The sequence below is a fragment of the Armigeres subalbatus genome, chromosome 2 (assembly GCF_024139115.2).
Source record: "Armigeres subalbatus isolate Guangzhou_Male chromosome 2, GZ_Asu_2, whole genome shotgun sequence".
NCBI classification, from domain to species: domain Eukaryota; kingdom Metazoa; phylum Arthropoda; class Insecta; order Diptera; family Culicidae; genus Armigeres; species Armigeres subalbatus.
In genome coordinates, this window is record NC_085140.1 from 78425941 (window position 1) to 78446138 (window position 20198).

A 20198-nucleotide genomic window follows, 5' to 3' on the forward strand; every position below is an offset into this window, starting at 1 on the left:
TTTTTCCTTCTTCGCTTTTTTCTCCCTTCTATCTTCTTCCTTACTCGTTATTCTTGATTCATTATTCCTTCTTCCTCCTTTCCTCGTCCTTCTTCCTTCTACCTTCTTCCTTTTTCCTACTTCCTTCTTGTTTGAATTATGTCGACTGTTAGCAATGTACTTTTCGGTGGTTATTTGGCGTTTCAGTCTATGTTGTTAATGAAAAACAACTATATGTTTTCTTTCTCCAACGTTCCGATCCAACGAAAAGATTTAATAAGGATCGAAACGTTGGAGAAAGAAAACATATAGTTGTTTTTCATTCACAATATAGACTGAAACGCCAAATAACCACCGAAAACTTCCTTCTTCCCTTTTCTTTCTTCCTTCTTCTTTCCTCTTCCTTTTTCTTTTTCCTTCTTCCTTCTTCTCTCTTCCGTTTTCTTCCTTCTTTCGCCCGTCTTCCTTCTTTCTTCTTCCTTCTTCTTTCTTCCTTCTTTCTTCTTACTTCTTACTTTTCCCTCCTTTTTCCTTTTTTCTTCTTCCGTTCTACTTCTTCCTCACTTTTCACTACCCCAGTTCTCATTCGGCCTAATGGCCATTCGGCCAAATGACCATTCGGCCTAAGGACCCAGCTCCCAATTAGATTGAATCAAAAATAATTGCGTTTGATTCTATTTTGCTTTCAATATCATATTTAAAATTATTTTTACGGAGTGTTGAATAGTGACGATGGAATCAAAAGATTATTGCCATTTTGTTTAAAATCAGTTTTCTCCGATTTCTTGAAAACATTACCAAAAAGGGCCAGCGTTTTCTTAATAATTCAATTCAATACGAATGAAAATGATACAAATCTCCCATGCTCCAAAATAGAAGAAGAACAAATTAAATAGGGGAACGGTTCGCCACTTCATCTCTTAGCTCCTATTTCCATCCCATCAAAAACAAAGCAATGGAAAGGAATTTGGTTTGTTTATTATTTTTGTGATTTTTTTCAGCAGTAAGCACGCATGTTGACAAAAAGAAGCGAAGAATTTGGTGCCGTATTTCTTTGTTTAGCGATGAGATGGATATATGTACAGTGGGATGGAGATCTGAACAGCTCCCCTAATTCATTTAAAGCTTTTTAATAAAACAAGCGTTAAAAAATCACATTAGGCCGTTACAAATATGTAATTAACATTTTGTCCTACTGGTCTCCAAAAGGTCAAGGGAGGGGATAATAAAAAATAAATATTAAAATGGAATTTTTTTTAAAAAAACTCCTCGGATTTGTTAAATAATGTTTTGAAAATCCTCAAAATTATCCGAATTTTATTTTGTTGCCCCCACAAAATATTATTTTTTAGCAAAAAAAAATCCGAGGGGGAGGAAGACAAAATAGTTTTTAAATATTTGTATCGGCCTTTACATAAATAAAAAAAAAGTGACAAAAGTGTGCCTTGATATTTGTGAAAATTTAAAAATGATCTGTCGCGATTCGCTTGTTTCGTTCAAAGTGGACTGTATGTGATTTGCAGTGGTGGTGTGTCCAAACATCGATGGCTCCTCTGGATCCGTATCTGCCACACTTTGAGTCCATTTGAATGCCATAAGTCCTTTGAAAACGTATTTTAACAATAATTTATTAATCACGGAACATGTTTTTAAAGTAAATAGTAGGTATATTGACTATACTATGACTTATCTATATTTACAGGACAATAATTTACAGAATGATAAAAAGATGATACAACACTGATAGTGTTTCCAGTTCTGCTAATCGTCAATTATTATATTTGCAGCTGTGCAAGAATTTTTCCTTCGAATGTTAAAGAAATTTCCCAAAACCTAATCCTCAAATTTGCTTTTAATTGGAATCATCGTTCGCCCAGCGAAAGGCAATGCGGATTAAGACAACGCTGGAGGTTATTCCTTTTTTAGAAGTGGATGGTTTTCCGGAAAAAAGGCAATGGAGGATGTGATTCGTTTTTCAAAAGTTGGCGTTTGCTCGTAATAAGTCAATGATGGGTGAGATTCTTTCTTTATAAGAAGGCGTTTACCTGGAATAAGTTAACGGTAACTGTGATTTCTGCTTCGGAAGTATGTAGGCGATTGCCTGGAATAGATCAATGATAGATGTGACCCCGTTTGTCCTCACTTCGGAAGTATTTCTACCATCAGTCTATATTTGTCAGAACATGTTCTTGATGCTGAACAGTTCCTCTTATCTATGTGTAAAAATACATCAAATAGCCATATTTCTTTCACAGTTCAAAATAATGCAAAATGACCGTTATGTCGAATAGCCTTTATGTTGAGTCAAATAGAGTTATGCCAAATCCAGACCCGTTTCCAGATGTTGTGAGTTAAAGTTTGAAATGGTCGTTTGGCAGAAAGGGGAACACTGAAGCCCTACCCCGTTTCCAGATGTTGTGAGTTAAAGTTTGAAATGGTCGTTTGGCAGAAAGGGGAACATTGAAGCCCTACCCCGACATGTGCGACATCTGGATTTGGTTCTAAAATGAACACAACAGTGTTAATTCTCTCCACCTTTTTGTTATGGCGAGGCAATTTTTATGCACACTTTTGTTTACGATATTTTATCAAAATCAAACACTCAATCATGCAGCAATATTACGATGTCGTGTGCTTGAGATACTGGCCTGTTTATAGGGACTTATTTGCAGAAACTAACCGAATATAAATATGTTCGCATTAACGATTGCGCCCTAACACCGGTTCTAAGCTTCGATGCAGAGTACACGAGCTTTGTTCACCAGTGACAGGCGTACGGGGCCAAGCCCTCTACATTTGAAAATTGATAAATAAGAAATTAAAAGTGAGAAATAGTAAGTGAAATGTCTCACTTCTCATTCACCACTTCACATTGTGAAAAGTGACAATTGAGAAATCAGAAATAAGAAATGAATAATGAGAAGCGAGAAATGAGCTGTCGAACTTCTCACTGCTCACTCCTCATTTCTCAATTGTCACTATAGAAAATAATAAGTGCGAAATGCGGAGTGAGCAATGACATCTCACTTCTCATATATCATTTCTCACTTCTCACTTCTCATTTTTCAATTCTAATTTCTCTCTTCTCAATTTTAACAGTACTTGGTGATGAATGTGAAGCATGAAGAAAAACGTCTCACCTCTTATTTCTCACTTCTCATTTCTCACTTATTTCCTACTTATCTCTTCTCAAATGTAATTATTTACGTCACAATTCACTATTGTTCGGACAATCCACGTTTTCAGCCATATTATCGGACCCAATCGGACAAATGCCTTTTCTGGCCAAATGAATTGTTCAGCCAATCAACATTTTCGGCAAAATGGCCCTCTCTATGAAACGACCGTTTCGGACAAACGGCATTTTCCGCCAAGTGACCTATTCAGCCGAACGATATTTCCGGCGAAAGACGAAACTATTCATAGAGCTTTTTGCTTTTTCACTTTTCAATTATCATTAATCACTTCATACTTGTCACATTCACTGAACGACATGTTTAGCCATTTCGACTAAACCATTTCGCTAAACGGCCATTTTAGCCAAACGGAGTATTCGTCCAAACGACTTTTTCGGCCTAATGGCCTTTTCCGCCAAATGGCCCTTTTTGCCAAACGGCATTTTCGGTCAAATGACCTATTCGGCCGAACGAAATTTTCGGACAAATTGTTCTTTCTGCTAAAAGACATTTTCAGCCAAATGACTTCTTCGGTCAATAGAACAGTTTGGTCATATGTTCATTTCTTTTTCAACCAAAGTTCGCTATTTTTTTAATAAAAATTAGGCACGATTGCGTGAGGATGCGTGAAATCTTTTTTTATGGAGCTTACTAAGGAAACTCCAATCTCCAAAATATTTTGTAAAACATATTACTCTATAAAAGTTAGGAAAAAGCTAGCAAATAATATCATGATTATAGATCCCCTAAAAACGGTTTCAGGTCGAATCATGCTTGAAAACGTTTAATAAACCCCTCATTATTGACACCTATATTGATTTAATTTTGACAATAATTAAAAACCAAGAAAAACACGTTAAAACGTGAACATTCGTTCATGCACAATTGCGATGAAACTAGTATTAAAATTATGGTGAAATGTTGACAGTCAGCATTGCTTATAAGTAAACAATATTGTTTCAAGAATCTCTTGGCAAATTAGTATTACTATTCAAGAATTCAAAAACGAAAATGTGAAAATATCTATTTTTGGTTTTTGACTTTTGACCATTTTTTTGCTTCCAACTTGCCAATTACCATTAATCACTTCATACTTTTTACATTCAATGTTGTTAGGCTAAACGACATTTTCAGCCATATGATCCGTTCGGCCAAATGCCCTTCCTGCCAAGCGGTCATTTTGTCCAAGCGGAGTTTTCGGCCAAATGACCAAACGACTTTTTCGGCCAAATGGCCTTTCTGTTGAACAACCATTTCGGCCAAACGGCATTTTCGGCCTGTTCGATCAACAGACTTATTTTTCCGTATGCCCCTTTCCTTCAAATAACAATTTTGGCCAAACCGTTTTCGGTCTAGATGACTTTCGACCTAATGTGTTATTCGGCCTAGTAGCATTCAGTCAAGTGACATTTGGCCAATGACTTTCGGTCGAATGACATTTGGCCAAACGATCCCCTCTAAAACAATCCGGCAAAAATATGTTTTATATTGACGAAACCAATCTGTCGAGTTTATGAAATATTGAAGTAGAGTAGAGTGGGGCAAGAGTGCGCGTGGGGTAAGAGTACGTTTTCGATTTTTTGAAGTAATAAAAAAAGATAAACTAGCAACACTGCATCAGTTTGACAGGTATTCTGGCCAACTATTATCATGTGTAATTGTAAATGATTTGAATAAACAACAAGGGAGATATGGAGTTAACTTTTTGTTTATTTTGCTAAAAATAATTGGATTTCCGCAACTAGTATTTCATTACCATATATACGTTCAATCAGGTGAACATTATACCATTTCGATAACCTATTGTATAGAGTATTTTATGGTACAGAACACCAATCCGGTTAGTTTTCCAAGAAGTCAAAACCATTACTTGAATAATTTTTGTGGGGTGGGGTAAAAGTACGCAGGAACCGGTGGGGCAAGAGTACGCATATGAATCTTCAAGTTATGATGTCAAACCCGTATCTCTGGCCAAAATAAGACTTCTTCCAAAGCGTAAAGATCCACAACTAAGAAAAAAGAGACAGAAATTGAAATTATCACAAGTTTTTAGGATAAGTTGAAGTAATTCGGTGTTAGAAAGGACTTGACGAACAAAGCACTGAAGCGAAATAATGAAATTGTATTAGGACTTGTTGTACAACAAAACATAGTACGAAAGCACAATTTCATCTAAAAGATAATTTCATTTAATCAAAAGAAACATTCATAAATTACGCAACGTTCAGCTGGGAGGGGTTGCAAGATGTGTGAGGATCCATATAATTTTTAGAGAATTCATACAAATAGTGTAAGATAGGGGGATGGGTGATGAAATAGCCAAATTTTAAGTTACGTGATTGGTGGACTTTCTTGAAGGAAAATGCATTTGTATACGCCACGCGTAACCTGATATATATTTTTACCTCTGTAGTTTTTTGTATATATAAAAAAAAAAGGTTTTTCGTGTGAAAGTGCACATTTTAGGACCCTCCCCTTTAAGAGTTACGTAATCTTTAAACATTCCCTAATATATGCTCAATAAACATCAATTAAATGTTATTAACTCTTATTTGTGTCAATATATACTTGAAGCACAAGATTGGATAAATGCGTACTCTTACCCCTTCGATGCGCACTTTTACCCCACCGGTGGGGTAAGAGTGCGTTTTTCACTTGTCTTGCAATACGGGTTCTACTAAAACGAATCTCAATAATTTCAATATTTTTTCCACTGGGTAACATAAAGGAAGAGTATATGAATCATCGACACTGATTTGATATGCAGAAGCTTGCTTCATAAGGGCCACATGATCGATTGAAAACTAAGTGCGTACTCTTGCCCCACTCTACTCTACAGTATAACCTGTCTCGTGCATCATGAAATTAAAAAAGAAAAGCACAGTGGAAGGAGGCGGAAGAGTTGTCGCGAAAGCTCCAACCGTCAACGTTGTAAGACTTTTAAACTTTGGATGAATAACGATTCGTGGTTGTTTTTAATTAAAAACATCCATTGTAAACAAAATCGGCATTGAACTGGAAATCGGATGGCACTTATCTTTCACTCAACCGCACAGAGGAAGAAAACACTTCTCAGTCAACATGTCTCTCGGATATTAGATGTGTGTGAAAACAGAAAATCAACAGCAGCCAAATTTATCGCACATACGTATATCTGGCGGCAACTTCTGCGCCGCGAAGAGTGTAGATCCCTCACATCGCCACCGAGCAGCTAGATGATGCGTTCTATTTCGATGATTACCAAGTGACCTCATTCCGATGGGGCTTGTTTTTTTTTTCGTCAGTTTAATATCCTCCAGCTGTAGATGTAGATTCCGCGGTGAGAAATATGTCGCATGTCATACAGCATAGTCGCACGCATATGTCGTTTGAGAAATTTAGTGAACAAACATCGTATGCGAAGAGGCTGCTAACAAATGGTTTCCGAAATGCTGAAAAAAAAATCTATACTCTTGCTGAACATCCGAACCGGCATATCACTCATCGAGTCATCGAGTAAGCGCAAACCATTGACCGTATGACTGAAGGACTCACACACCGCTTCCAATCGAATATAAACAGTCCATGAACATCGGGCAACAAAACCAAAACAAAACGATAAATAATAATTTCTAAAGCTGCTGTGCCGTTCCTCGTGCGTTGTGTAATAAATTAGCACAAGATGCTGTGTGGAAAGAGGAAGGGAGTCTAAATTGAACCCAGCGATTGAATCATTCTAAGCATGTCACTGCATATTACGCGGCAAGTATAAGAAAACAGACTAGCAATGTTGCTAAAATTGAGTAACATTGTCTTCTTATACAGTCGAATCCCTTTACCCCATGTTGAACCACTTTACCCTTTCAAAGCTCGTAAATTCTAAGATTGTAGTATGTTCTCGACGGTGGAATTCACAACCGGGTAGTAGGTACAGCTCGACGGCAAAGGTTTTCTGAATGCTTTTTTTTGTGTACGTACTAAGATTCGCCTCAAGCAACATTGTATCACACCTTGGCTCGATATGTATAATGTGGTTTCTGTTGCAGACTGGGCATGCAACCGAGCAATGCTTCATTTCCCTGCTAACCCAATGGGAAAACGCACGTGCCACTAACCGCAGACATCATTTGCCGATGCAATTAGACTTGTTTACGGCTTTCGTCACGTCTAGCAAACATCAACTAGCAATTGCAGCTCAAACCCAATCTATCGCGACCAGATGCTAGGACTATTCAATGACAATCGCTCAGTAGATTTGTCGTTATGCGTGTAAATAGTTAATCAGGCGGTTTTGCCCTATAGCTGCGATTTGGGTCACCTTGGTCCATTTTGCAAATCTCTCTGAGCAGAGTCATTAAACTGCCTTCCACTCCACCGACCGCGAATCCGCCGTTCTCGTCATCGAAACCGCAGATCACAAAGGGAATTTTCAACTGGGAACCGGTTGCCAATAAGGAAGAAGTCGTAAAATTTTACTATGTTTATTCAGACAGTCCCAGCCTGGCTGGCACTGCGGACATTGAGTCAACACATGGTCGTGTACGTCGAGCAATCGTAAAAATCTAACAACTTTTGCAAATCTGAATTTGCGCGGTTAGATAAGAGCAGGCGATATTTCAATCTGCAGTTTACTTTGTGTCTTCTTTATTAGGTGAATATGAATATTTTCGTTTTAACCTAGATTGGCACATGAATGGTAACAGACAGTGGTGTTCTTCCATGTTTTTTTTAAGGCCTTTATTAGGGAGACTTTCAGCCCGAGGCTGGCTCGTCTCCGTTCTTCCATATTCTGTTCACTCATGTTCCTTAAAAAGACGTATGAAATGAGAAAATGGAATACCAACAAGCACCTTGATAACACTTGATTTCCGATGACTATTTTGGAGTTCTGAGCATGACAGTTAATTTTTTTTTTTGGAAATACAGCAGGGATTTATAGTTTGGAATGGAAGACGTACTTTACAGATTTTTCTTCGCTGAATCCAGATATGTATTTACATAAAAAAATTATTTTGAGCTTTTTAGTGGAATGTCTTCACTTGTCATAAGACGAGTTTGTACCTTCCCATTTATTTCCACCACTTGAATGTACCTTGACAGATACGTATTTCGACCTCAACAGTAAGGTCGTCTTCAGTGTCTCGTACTTGACTCGACTTCAAGTCGGAAAGAAATGGGAAGGTACAAACTCGTCTTATAACAAGTGATGTATTTACATTTTTGCAACACGTTCAGGGTTTAAAATACGGTTCCTATTGAAATTTGGTTTTTCTGTTCTGCAAAGCCAATGAATTCCATAGAAAGAATCTTGCAGAGTGCATATAATTTGTTCAACTTTATTCAGCACAAACGTGCCCGTACAAGATGAAATAACCAAAAGTAAATTACTTACTTACTTGCTTAGTAAGTGATTAACTACCCAAATAAGAAACCTGAAACCAATCGAATTTATTTAGAGCAGTTCCAGGCAAAACTGTCCATAAAATGTCGAAATTTGGCACGAGCCGCTTGGATTTAGACGAAGTTTTACAGTCGTGTTCAGTTAAAGTTTTATGATAGCCACCATTGTTTCATTTCTTGCGCTTAGTTTCATAAGGGCGTAACTGTATTGATCGATTTCTCTTAATCGATTTTATATATTGTTAATAACTCAATTGTTTCAAATGCTACAACCATGATTATTGATTCTGGTCCAAGATACAACCAACCTTTATCACACCAACCCATTAAATCATCGACAAACTAGCGCAATTCGGTACAATAATAAAAAGAAAAGATCGACGAAGAGAAATCGATCAATACAGTTACGCCCCTATGAAACTAAGCGCAAGATTTGATTTTATCGCAACCATCGGTGCTGCTATTTGATTTGTTATATCTTCAATTTTATAATAATCTATAGAACTTTATAATAGCCATGATAAAGCTTTGCTATTTTAATTTTTATTCCTTTCTGATTTAAAAAAATGTTTTATTGTAGTCTTTAAAACTCGCTAAATGACTTTTTAATTTCTTTTTTAAAACACAAATCTAAATTTTATTTTGGTTTTATTCAAAGCTAAACATAAACCATTCCACATTAAGCGAGTACTCCTACGATTAATTTTGTTTTGTTGAATGCTTTTAAGTTGTCGCAGTAATCATATTCCATTGCTATTTTTTTTGCTTCATACATGGATTTCCTGCAGTTCTTTTTAAATTTGCAGACTATTCTAATAATGACAAATCATTTCTCGTTCAAGGATAAGTGCAAAAATAAAATTGGTTGAGGCTAAGTATCTAAAACATGGATCAGTTCAATCAAAGTTAATTGCCTATTTCCGGGGATTAAACCACCCACCAATGTTATGAAAACTCATATGTGAATATGTACGTTATGTGGAAGATATTGATTTGGAAAATGTATTGGAGGTAACCACTTTCCCTTCGATGGGACTCGAGCCCATGACCCTACAGTACGCTAGACTGGTGCTTTAACCAACTGTGTATAGCCGCCAGACATTCTAAATACTCACGCTCGTCTAATGTGGACGTGTACTATACACATGTGGAAGTATTGGCTTGAGAAATGGATTGCGAGTGATTTGACTATGCGTCCAATTTGGGAATCTCGAGCTCGTTCAGTAGCCGCTAGGTTGCGAAGGCCGACGGAGGTCCTTCGTAGCTTAGTTGGTTAAAGCACCAGTCTAGCGTACTGTAGGGTCATGGGTTCGAGTCCCATCGAAGGGAAAGTGGTTACCTCCAATTCATTTTCTAAATCAATATCTTCCACATAACGTACATATTCACATATGAGTTTTCATAACATTGTAAATAAAACATGGATGTTTTTTTACGCTAACACACATATATACGCACACATCGACATTAGATCAATGAGTCGATCGGTATGTAACACTTCGGGCCTCCGAGCCTTTCAAAAAGTTGGTTTTTTTAGGAGAGAACATACATCCTTTACGTAAACAAGTCTATTTTTTTTTCTTTATGTAGGTGTTTTTTTATCTTAAAATTAAGTTCAACACCGTTACACTTCGTGTACGATAAAGTCTTTTTCCGCGAAAATTTACCTACATTTGTTTTGCTTTGCTCGGTTGTTTTAGGTGTCAAAGCCGGGTAACTGGCTTAAATGCAAAGTTATAGCGATTTGATTTTTTTTCAATATTAAAAAAAACTGAGAAAAAATTATAGAGCATGCAGAATTATTTTATGTAACAATTAATTAAGCTGAAATGATCCCCGTGATGAATTCTGAACAACTGAAATGCTTTTAGTATAAATATAAGGAGTGGAAAAATATGGAGGAAGAAATGAAAAACATATATCGCCATGTTGTATGATTTCATTTTTTTTAAATAAAAAAAAATAAACTAATAATGCCTAGATTGCCGTTTTATGTAATGTGCATATGCTTAAATATAATAAAATATGAATTTCACGATGGCGCGTTGGTGCCAGTTATTATTTTGCCAACTAAAACACAGTTATTATTTTTTCACTAAAAAAATCAAACTGCAGTCAAATTTGTCATTCATGTTAGTTTTAAATTGAATTATACTTTGCGAAATAAATAAGTCCTTGGTAAATGGAGGTCTTTCGAAATGTTCGTTTTAGAGAAAAAGTGTCTGAGAAAAATGGTAGAAATAAACATATCCATGGAAAAAATTGCACAGGAAAAAAAAATTTGAGGAAATCGTAATTAAAACTTGAAATTCTAATTAAACAACCCTGAAAAATCCATCTAGCGGTGTTGGTACCTTTCTCGTGCAAAAAAATGTAACAAGTGTTCAGAATATGAATCTGTTCGGGTCAAAACGTTTGAGTCAAAACGGTACGTAGATTGTGACAACACTACCCCAACTATTGGAACTTTAACCCTAAACTGAACACGTTTGCAAAGTGTCGGTGATATCTAAAATACTAATGTTTCGTCATTTACTGATTTGGAGTGGAACCGCTCTTTATTATGGCCCAAAGTATGAGTCTTAATTTCCCACTCGTCGATTTTTGTTCTAACATAAAGTGACCAGATATTTCTTGGGCCAATTGGCGCTTTGATGTTGCATGAAGAAGAAGAAGCAGAAAAATTATAATCGAAAAAATCCCCACGGGAAACCTTACGAAGAAGTTTTTAAAACTCTTCCCAATAATTCTAGAAGCAATTTAATTAAAAACGGTGGGCAGTACGGGTCACATTTTCTGATATCCCAGTTTATTTTCAGATTCTAGAGCAGACTCAGATCCTTCCGATACTATTCCTTCCGACTCCGAAACTCAACTCAATAATCCTTGGGATGCCTAGATCATATCAAGATAAAATTTTCAAAACGCCTTATCTGCTTTTGTAAACAAAGATTCAAACGTTGATTTGACGAATCTGATAGCCCTTCGACTGAAATCGAGTCAAGTACGAGACACTGAAGACCTACAATCGGTACAATCAAGTGGTGGAATTAAAAAGAATGGTACAAACTCATCTTATGACAAGTGAAGACATTCCACTAAAAAGCTCAAAATAATTTTCTTAACCTCTAGATTTCCCAAATTAGCCTTTTTCTGAGTAATTGGATCTCTTTAAGTTTGCAAGACACCAAGGCGACCCGTAATGCTGGGTAGACACCTTTACGTGGTGTGTTACGGGATAAGATCTACCACGGTTACATTGCCAGCTACAGGCAAATCCTGACCCAACGTTTACCTTCCTCATTATCCAACTCCGTGGTACTTATGAGGGTGTCGCTAAGTCGGTGGCCTCTCGTTAAGTAAGTACCACACCAACACTTCCTTCCTCTCCCTAGTTACGGTGAAGATGGGCGTGGCCAGGAGTAGTAATCCTCATGCTTTTGTTATTTTGTTTATGACTGGCATCGGGACCACTCCCTTCTTGATTTCTGATAGCATTCTAGATGAGGATCTCAAAAGTGAAACATGAGTATCACTAGTGTCCAATCTACGAATTACACCGTAACAATGCTAATGCTAATGCTAATGCTCTTTAAGTTTGCAAGACACCAATTTTCTTTAGATTTCATACACCCAACCGGCGGTTGTTAGATTTTCCAACAATTATGTATAAGAATCTACCACAACCTGTCTAAGAACTAGGCATATGCGAGATTGTCAGATTTCAGTCAGACAAAAAATGTAAGAAAAGCTTACAAAATTGTTAGATTCTTATACAATATTTGTATAAGAATCTAGCAATTTCGCATATGCCTAGTTTTTATACAGGTTTTGGTAGATTCTTATACATAATTGTTGGAAAATTTTACAACCGCCGGTTGGGTGTATGAAATCTAAAGAAAATTGGTGTCTTGCAAACTTAAAGAGCATTAGCATTAGCATTGTTACGGTGTAATTCGTAGATTGGACACTAGTGATACTCATGTTTCACTTTTGAGATCCTCATCTAGAATGCTATCAGAAATCAAGAAGGGGAGTGGTCCTTGATGCCAGTCATAAACAAAAAGATTTGGTGAGATTTTCCAAACTTTAAAGAATCATCATGTAATGCGGGAGGTTTCCCGGGACGCCTAGCAATGTGGGACAAGTAGACTGAATGCGGGACTGTCCCGCATAATTCGGGACGTCTGGTCACTTTAGATTCTGACACTTTATGAAAAGCTCTGTTCACTGCCACAATAAGTTAAGTTGAAAGACAGCTTGCACTGGTCTATAGCCTATCGTGCCGGAGCGGAGCTAAACATTGAAGATTGTGGTTATGTTCATTCAAGATCTCATTTTGAGAAGTATTGTTAATACACAGGATTTTGTTTTTACACGATTTTTTTTCGCTCGTATTTTTGATCGTGTGACTTCAATTTACCATCAAACTCTTCGCAACATGTTTTAAAAAATCCAGAATAAATCAAAGAAAAATCACATGATAATTAATATGCGTTAAACATTTAGGATGAGTGAAAAATTGAGAAAATGTAAATCATGTAAAAACAGAATTCAGTGTAGTAGAACTGAAGTAGTAGGGGAACTGCTCCATAAATTCAATACCATTCGAAAACAAAGAATTAGGGGAAAAGACGGCTTTGACAGGTTTTGTTCTATTATTGTCAGGGGGGTTTTTGTCGACCGATTTTTATGAAATTTGGCCACAATATTCTTTGATAAGCAAAGAATGCTTAGGCCAATTTTGAGCATAATCAGTCATAAAAAACCCCCCTGACAATAATAGAACAAAATCTGCCAAAGCCGTCATTCCCCCTACGCAAATTGTTTTATTTCTCATTTTTGTGATTTTTTTCAGCAGTTAGCACGCCTGATAACAACAAAACATAGTACAAGCTCGTCTTATGACAAGTGAACGCATTCCCCTAAAAAGCTCAAAATAGTTTTCTTAATAAAAAAGGACTCTATCCGTAGGACCCAGGTAATGGTTGAGTTATGGAAGCGTAGAAACACTAAAAAGTGTTTCAATTAAAAACCAGACAGTTTATTCCATTTCTTTAAAACATTTTGTAGATCATCAAGTCGTTGAAAGCAGTTTAAATTAATTTAACACTCTAGTTCGAATGTATTTTAACCTACCTAGTGCTAAAAAAACTCACACTTAAGGTGTTTGGGTTATATTAACCCGGAATCGCCTTATCAATCTCAGGAATGATTAACAGTTGGCCACTTTAGTATAATTGGTACATATATTTTATTTTTATATGCGTATTATTTATGATTGCATGCGTATTATTTATGATTTGGATATGCAAAATTGGATGTTCTAAGTAACCCAAATCACCCACAGCCTAAAGAAATATTTTTCGGCGAACATCTACTTTTTGACCCTTCCTTCTTTATAGCTTGTACCTGGGAGGAAAAAACAGATTGGAATAAAATGTGTATTTCAAGCCGAGCCGAAATCTAGCTGTCAAAGTGAGCTGAAATCGAAACTTTCGGCAAGCAATTTTTCTAAGGCAATATTACTTGTTGCATGACGACAGTATTTATTTATTTTAATGTGTATTATCTAGAGCTCCCAGGTTTATAAAACTTTCAGAACTGGTATAACCAAAAAATATATTGAAATGAGATGTATAATAAATCAGGATTGAATTGAAATATCCTGTAAGAAAGCTGTCTGTAATAAAGTTAGAAGGTGTTAGCCCTATTGCAGCTCCAGTGATTCTTTCCAGACTCACGTCCAGTCCGAGATCACCAGACACTTGCAATAATCCCCGCCTGTTTATGCTACCATTATCAATCAGATAATAGATCGATAAAAAACTTCCGGATTTTTAAATCCATCGCGCATCGCGCGTAGTTTTGGAATCATATAAAAAAATATTGAATCTCACCAAATTGATCTAATGCCGGATAAATGAACTTAAAAAGTGAAGATCAATCACTTCTAGTGTCCACGAACAATTCACTTCTCCACAGCTATTTTAAGAAATTCGTTTTATATCCATGTATTTCTGATATTATCATACAGCCACATATGTTTCACCAAAGACATCTAAAAAAAGACTTACACACCAAACGCCTTAATTTAAAACTTCAGATCACTTAAACTTTTTTCTTCTGGTACATATGCCATATATAGACATTCTCAAAATCTATTTCTTGCTGGAACTAGAGATGTCGCAAATTAATCGATTACTTCGATTAATTGATTCATCGTTGTGATAATCGATTAATTTTGAATCGATTATTACCCAACGATTACTTACTTGATACTTGATGGGCTACAGCTCTTCGATGAACCTACGCCGAATGGAGTATCCTTCTCCACTGGACTCGATCCTGGGCCAATCGCTTCCAGTCGCCCTGAACATTGAGCGCCCTCAGGTCCTCTTCAATTGCAAAAAGCCATCGTGTACGCGGCCTTCCACGAAGCCTGCGGCCTCTTCCGGGTTCTCTACTAAATATTATCTTCGCTTGACGTTCTTCCGGCATACGAACAACGTGACCAGCCCACCGTACCCACCCAACGATTAATCGATTCAATAATCGAGATGAATCGTGAGTAATCGATTAGTTACTAATCGATTAATCAGAATTTTACGACATCATAAGGATGTCGAAAATTAATTGATTATTTCGATTAATCGATTCATCGTTGTGATAATCGATTTATTTTGAATCGATTACTATACAATGATTAATCGATTCAATAATCGACAAGAATCAAGAGTAATCGATTAGTAACTAATCGATTAATCGGGATTTTACGACATCTCTAGCTGGAACGAACAAAAACGTGACAGAAAATTTAAAAGCAACCATCCACGCGCATGGCTTGCTGCGATTATTTGTCCCTTATCCTCTCGAAGAGATGTGGCAAAAATTACAATCCAACGCAATCGGTTTTGGAATCAGACACCCGGATTGAATCGGTAAAGGATGCTCCCAAAATCAGAAAATATTCCGTGTTCTTTTCTCAAATTCTGATACAGACTCAGATCCTCCATATTCAGATCATGACCTAAACTTTTCAGAATATCTTCAGTTATTTTTAATTACCTTGATCATACAAATCCTTAATGTTCTCACATTCTCTAGACCTACCAAGTTGTTCAAATGCTTCAGATTTCTGCGTTATCCAGAGTCTGGCAAATCAATTCAACTTCTGTTAATCCTTCAGAATGTCTTGATTCTAGGTTATTCGGATCAGTTACAGATTTTAAAAAATCTCATTTACCACATATTCTATTGATTCTTCAGACTTTACGGGTTCATAGTTTCCGGAACGCCTGACAATGCAGGAAAAATAGACTTAATCCGGGACTGTCCCGCATAATCCGGGACGTCTGGTCACTTTGACCCAAACCTAAGCGAAGCGATTATTGTTGTCGTTGGGTGATAGTCATCGTAATTCCGTCGAGAAATCGCTGCATGCGGAGTTTCATTCGCTATTCTATACTGCAGCGAAGCGAGTTTGTCGTATACTACATGGTCGTGATGGTGTATGGACTTGTGTATGGATGATAACGACAATTGCGTCGCCTAGGTTCCGGTAACCAAAAGCGACTACGATGGAGACGCGTGGTCTTCCACAAATGCTAAAACATACATATCACTTGAGTCAAAACTATACACGGAAGAATAAAAGTACTCAGCGTTGAGTTTTTTTAAACTTATTTTTGAGTTATTTTTTCTCTTCTCTTTCATCCACTCTCTCTTCTGTTGTCAAAAACAAAAGAGCCAAACAATCCAACGACGCCAGGTCAATACGGGAAGCCAATTTTAAGTTTTATTACCTGAGGTCGAAATTGAGTGAATTAAACTTACATTTGGGTAAATAAATTTTCCGTTGGGTACTTTTTTAATATGGAAATTAGGCCATAGGTTTACATCCAACCTTTTCTTATAAACAATTTTAAATACAAGCCTGTAATTAAAAAAAAAAGATGTGATGTGAGGTATATTTCGAACATTTTTCATCGTGTTTTTCCGATAGCCAAACGATTGTTCTGGTGTTTGGTGCGTTAACCACAACACTATGAACGAGCAGTTTTTTTAATGGGCTGGTTGAAACATTTCTGTGAAATATTTCAGAAACCTCTAACACTAATTTAGGTATCTGAACTACTAAAGTGTAAATGAAATTTTACACTTTTTTAAATATGTGGTTCTAGTTTTCTTTCAAATTTTAACTGTTGATATTTTCATTTCATAGAGAATAGTGTACCTATATATTCGGAAGACTATCACGAGTTATGATAGGGGCTTCAGTTAGCCTTATGAGCAAAATAATTCGGAAACGATGTGATAGATTCTCGGTCTGGTCTAAGGGCTTTTAAAATTCTTAACTCCTTAGCAATAGTGCACTCAGCACAACATACAAATTTATAATATATAACCAGCCTTGAATTCACAACTATAGAAATTGCTCATAAGAATGCTGTACCGCAAGGCAGACCAAGTTCCAGCGGGAACGTAAAGCTACTAAAGAAGAAAATGATGCTCGTTGCTCATCCCGTGTACCCTACTCAGTCCCAACTAAACATGCACCTTCAACCCTTGACTAAGCGCGTGATGTCATTCAGCTGGCTGGAGGAGGGTTATCTTGCAATCAATGCCGGCTTTTCACGCCGAGGAATCATATGTTTCCAAGTGCAGAACCAGCTGTTTGTCGAATACACACAAAGCCAATCAGTAGGAATAATCATTAGTCATTAGGTTGGTGCTGTACACTCTATACTTCGAACTCGTTAGTGGATGTATCGTCGCAATAAAACTCCCACACAGGTGGAACCCCAACAGGTTGATACAGAGACGATGGACTAACTTTTTTTTCCAGCTGTGGGATGAAAAACAAACAACTATTCTAACATGTTTCTGGAAAAGGTCGTAAGTTTGAAAGGAAGGTTCTAAACATGTTTTCGCTAAATGCAGTATTCCAGGTTTGTAGTGATCAAATCTTTTTAGACTTTCGACCTTTTGAAAAATTATACTTTAATTCACTTCAAGTGCTGTATAGAGCGAACAGGACAGAAAGTGTAGAAACGTGGTCAGAGGTTGGGGAGGACGTATAATGTACTCGTTATCGCATGTTGCCGTCTTATGATAACACGTTATTTCAGGTCCCTTATTGTGAGGTATACTTCCCTGTCTATCTCGACTAAATCGATTCGGCCGGTTAAAGTGCTGATAAAGTGGACTGACACAGTTGATTCCTATGGATGTGTTTGTAGCCAATGTGCGTGTGGGCAGAACATGATATATCATGGTGAATTAAGTAGGTACTATATAGAGCGTTTAAATCGATTAGCTTTTTTATCTTGATAAATGAAGTTGACTCTAAATCAATTATTCATTACAATGTTACATGGTGATTTTATCGCTTGATTGAACACCATCATTACTTACTTAAACATGAGCAGCACCTGGTTATAATTGTACCATTATGGTATTATTGATAAGCATAATTAATATGTTGCATAATAAATTAGCTTGCTGAAATTATTCCTAATACCGAGACTCGATGGGTGCGACGTGCGTGATTGTAGTTTTAGTCTCATTTTTACATCTATCCAGTGCTAAAATATAGATCCGAATCATGAATCCAAGTTTTTACACACTTATAATTAGATTGCAGTAGAGTGAATTTAAAACCGCAAAGTAAGCAATCCGGGGCTAGTAATCGTCTTCGCACTTCATCCTGCTACAGAGCTGCCTGCCACACCCTCTAGGTATGCTATACAAGTCTAATTTTTTGCGCTCTGAACCTACGTTACGGCGCGATAAAACGAGTTGGCTGATTTTCTGTGCAAACACACAGCTATCTCATCAACGGAACGAATGAGCCTAGGTCAATAAGGCGAAACGTCAACAAGTTACGTACCAACTTTACCCACTTCAGAAGGCAGCAACCAACAGATAAGCAAGGGATTACTTTAGAGAGCACGAGGTCAAACTGTGGTCTTTCATAGCTTTGTGCTGCGACGTGCGGCTATATAGCTGAAGGTGGTTTTGTTCGAATCCATATCAGGTCTAGGATTTTTTTTTCTCTATTTCCCCGGACACTTGATTTATGAACGTATGTATGGTAAAACAGAAGCTTTTAGTTGATAACTGTGAACATTTTAAAATACTTTTTCCCTAAAAGTTTTTAATTTAAAAAAGTAATCCAAGCAGCGCAATTTGGTCGATAAAATTCAAAAGGATTATCTAGAGGATATTCGAATTTCGAAACAATTGCTCGTACAGTTCAAGAAAAAAAAAATCGTGAAATTTTCGAGAATTTAGAAGAACTTTCCGTGGAAGTTCTGAAAAAACAAATCATGGAAGTTCAGGCGAAATGCGCGTGGAAATATCTGAACTATTTTCCATGGAAATTCAGACTTATTTCATGTGATGATCCCCTAACAAACAGTTTATTCGATGTGAAATTATTACCCGAGTAGACGAAAATAGCTCATTAATATCAAATGTTGATAAGATAGCAAAATGAGATATGGACATGATTGATATAAGAGATAAAAGATCAAACGATAATATCAAAATTTTGCACTAAAATATCATGGGAAGATCAAGTTTTGCTATTTGTAATAAGTGATCAATATCATGTGCCATTAGTTTGTTCTTATCCATAGCATATAATGATATTTAAATGATATTTCGGTGCAAATTTTTGATATTGTTGCCTGTTCTTTTATCTCTTATATCAATCAAGTCCATATCATGTTTTGTTATTCGGTTCATGGCTTCTGCCCGGGTAGCGATCGTAATTCAAACAAATATTTAAATCGAATCGGTCTGTTTCGCCATGTCCTAATTAACAATATATCAAACTGGCCGCAAACACTCTGCACGTCACCATAATCCTTAAATGAGGTCAAATAGAGTCATCTTTATTTCTGGCATTATAGCACAAATTAATCATTAAACGCAATACAATCTCGCTCTAATCGCAATCTCTTCAGCACTGCACTCGCGCTGTCCCGTAGCTTTAGGTGCTGACACCGACTTACTCATAAGCGAGTGGTGATTGTGACGGTCTGCACGTTTTCCCCATGTCCTCATCGCTGACTGCCTTATTGATTATTGTTCTAGAATTATAAAACCCCGGCTCGGGCAGGATCCCAAACAAAACCGGACCAACGGTTCGTGTTGTCTGCATTGTCCGAGCGTCATCCTCAGCTGATAGTGCATAGTCTCTCAAATCACAAATCAGTAACCATCCATCCCTTGTGGTTCTCTTTCTCACTATTTGCAGTACGGGTCAAAAGCCGCTCTGATGGAGAACACCGAACTGGACCACGTCACAAAGGTGATAGCCTATCACCCGTGCTACTTGGAGCACTATCTCAACACGCAAAACTTTGTGATGCACTGCGATGGACCCCTGCCGTTCCATTTCCGATACTACATTGCCATTATGGTAAGTGTTTATGTCTAAATAACTTTCCGACAACTGTTTATGCCGTCTGTACATGGGCGAGATTTTTTAGATAAATGTTCGTCCCAATGTGTGATTCATCAAGCATAAACTATAATAAATGATAAAATTAATCAAATATTCTCATAAATCTATGAAATTCTGAATAATTCTGCTTGCAGAACAGATTTATCTTTGACAGTAACTTGTATTTATTGAGCTGCTTTTAATTTGAA

The 20198-nt window shown here is 36.9% G+C and overlaps 1 protein-coding gene across 4 annotated transcripts in view; it reads left to right on the forward strand.

The window, feature by feature from the left end:
• The window catches only part of LOC134209339 (sestrin homolog), a 127326-nt gene that overhangs the window by 89833 nt on the left and 17295 nt on the right, over window positions 1-20198 (forward strand). For all 4 annotated transcript variants that reach the window (XM_062685329.1, XM_062685328.1, XM_062685326.1 and 1 more), the window contains one exon: window positions 19801-19965. In XM_062685329.1, coding sequence (XP_062541313.1) covers window positions 19801-19965 — 165 coding nt within the window. The remainder of the gene's footprint in view (window positions 1-19800; window positions 19966-20198) is intronic.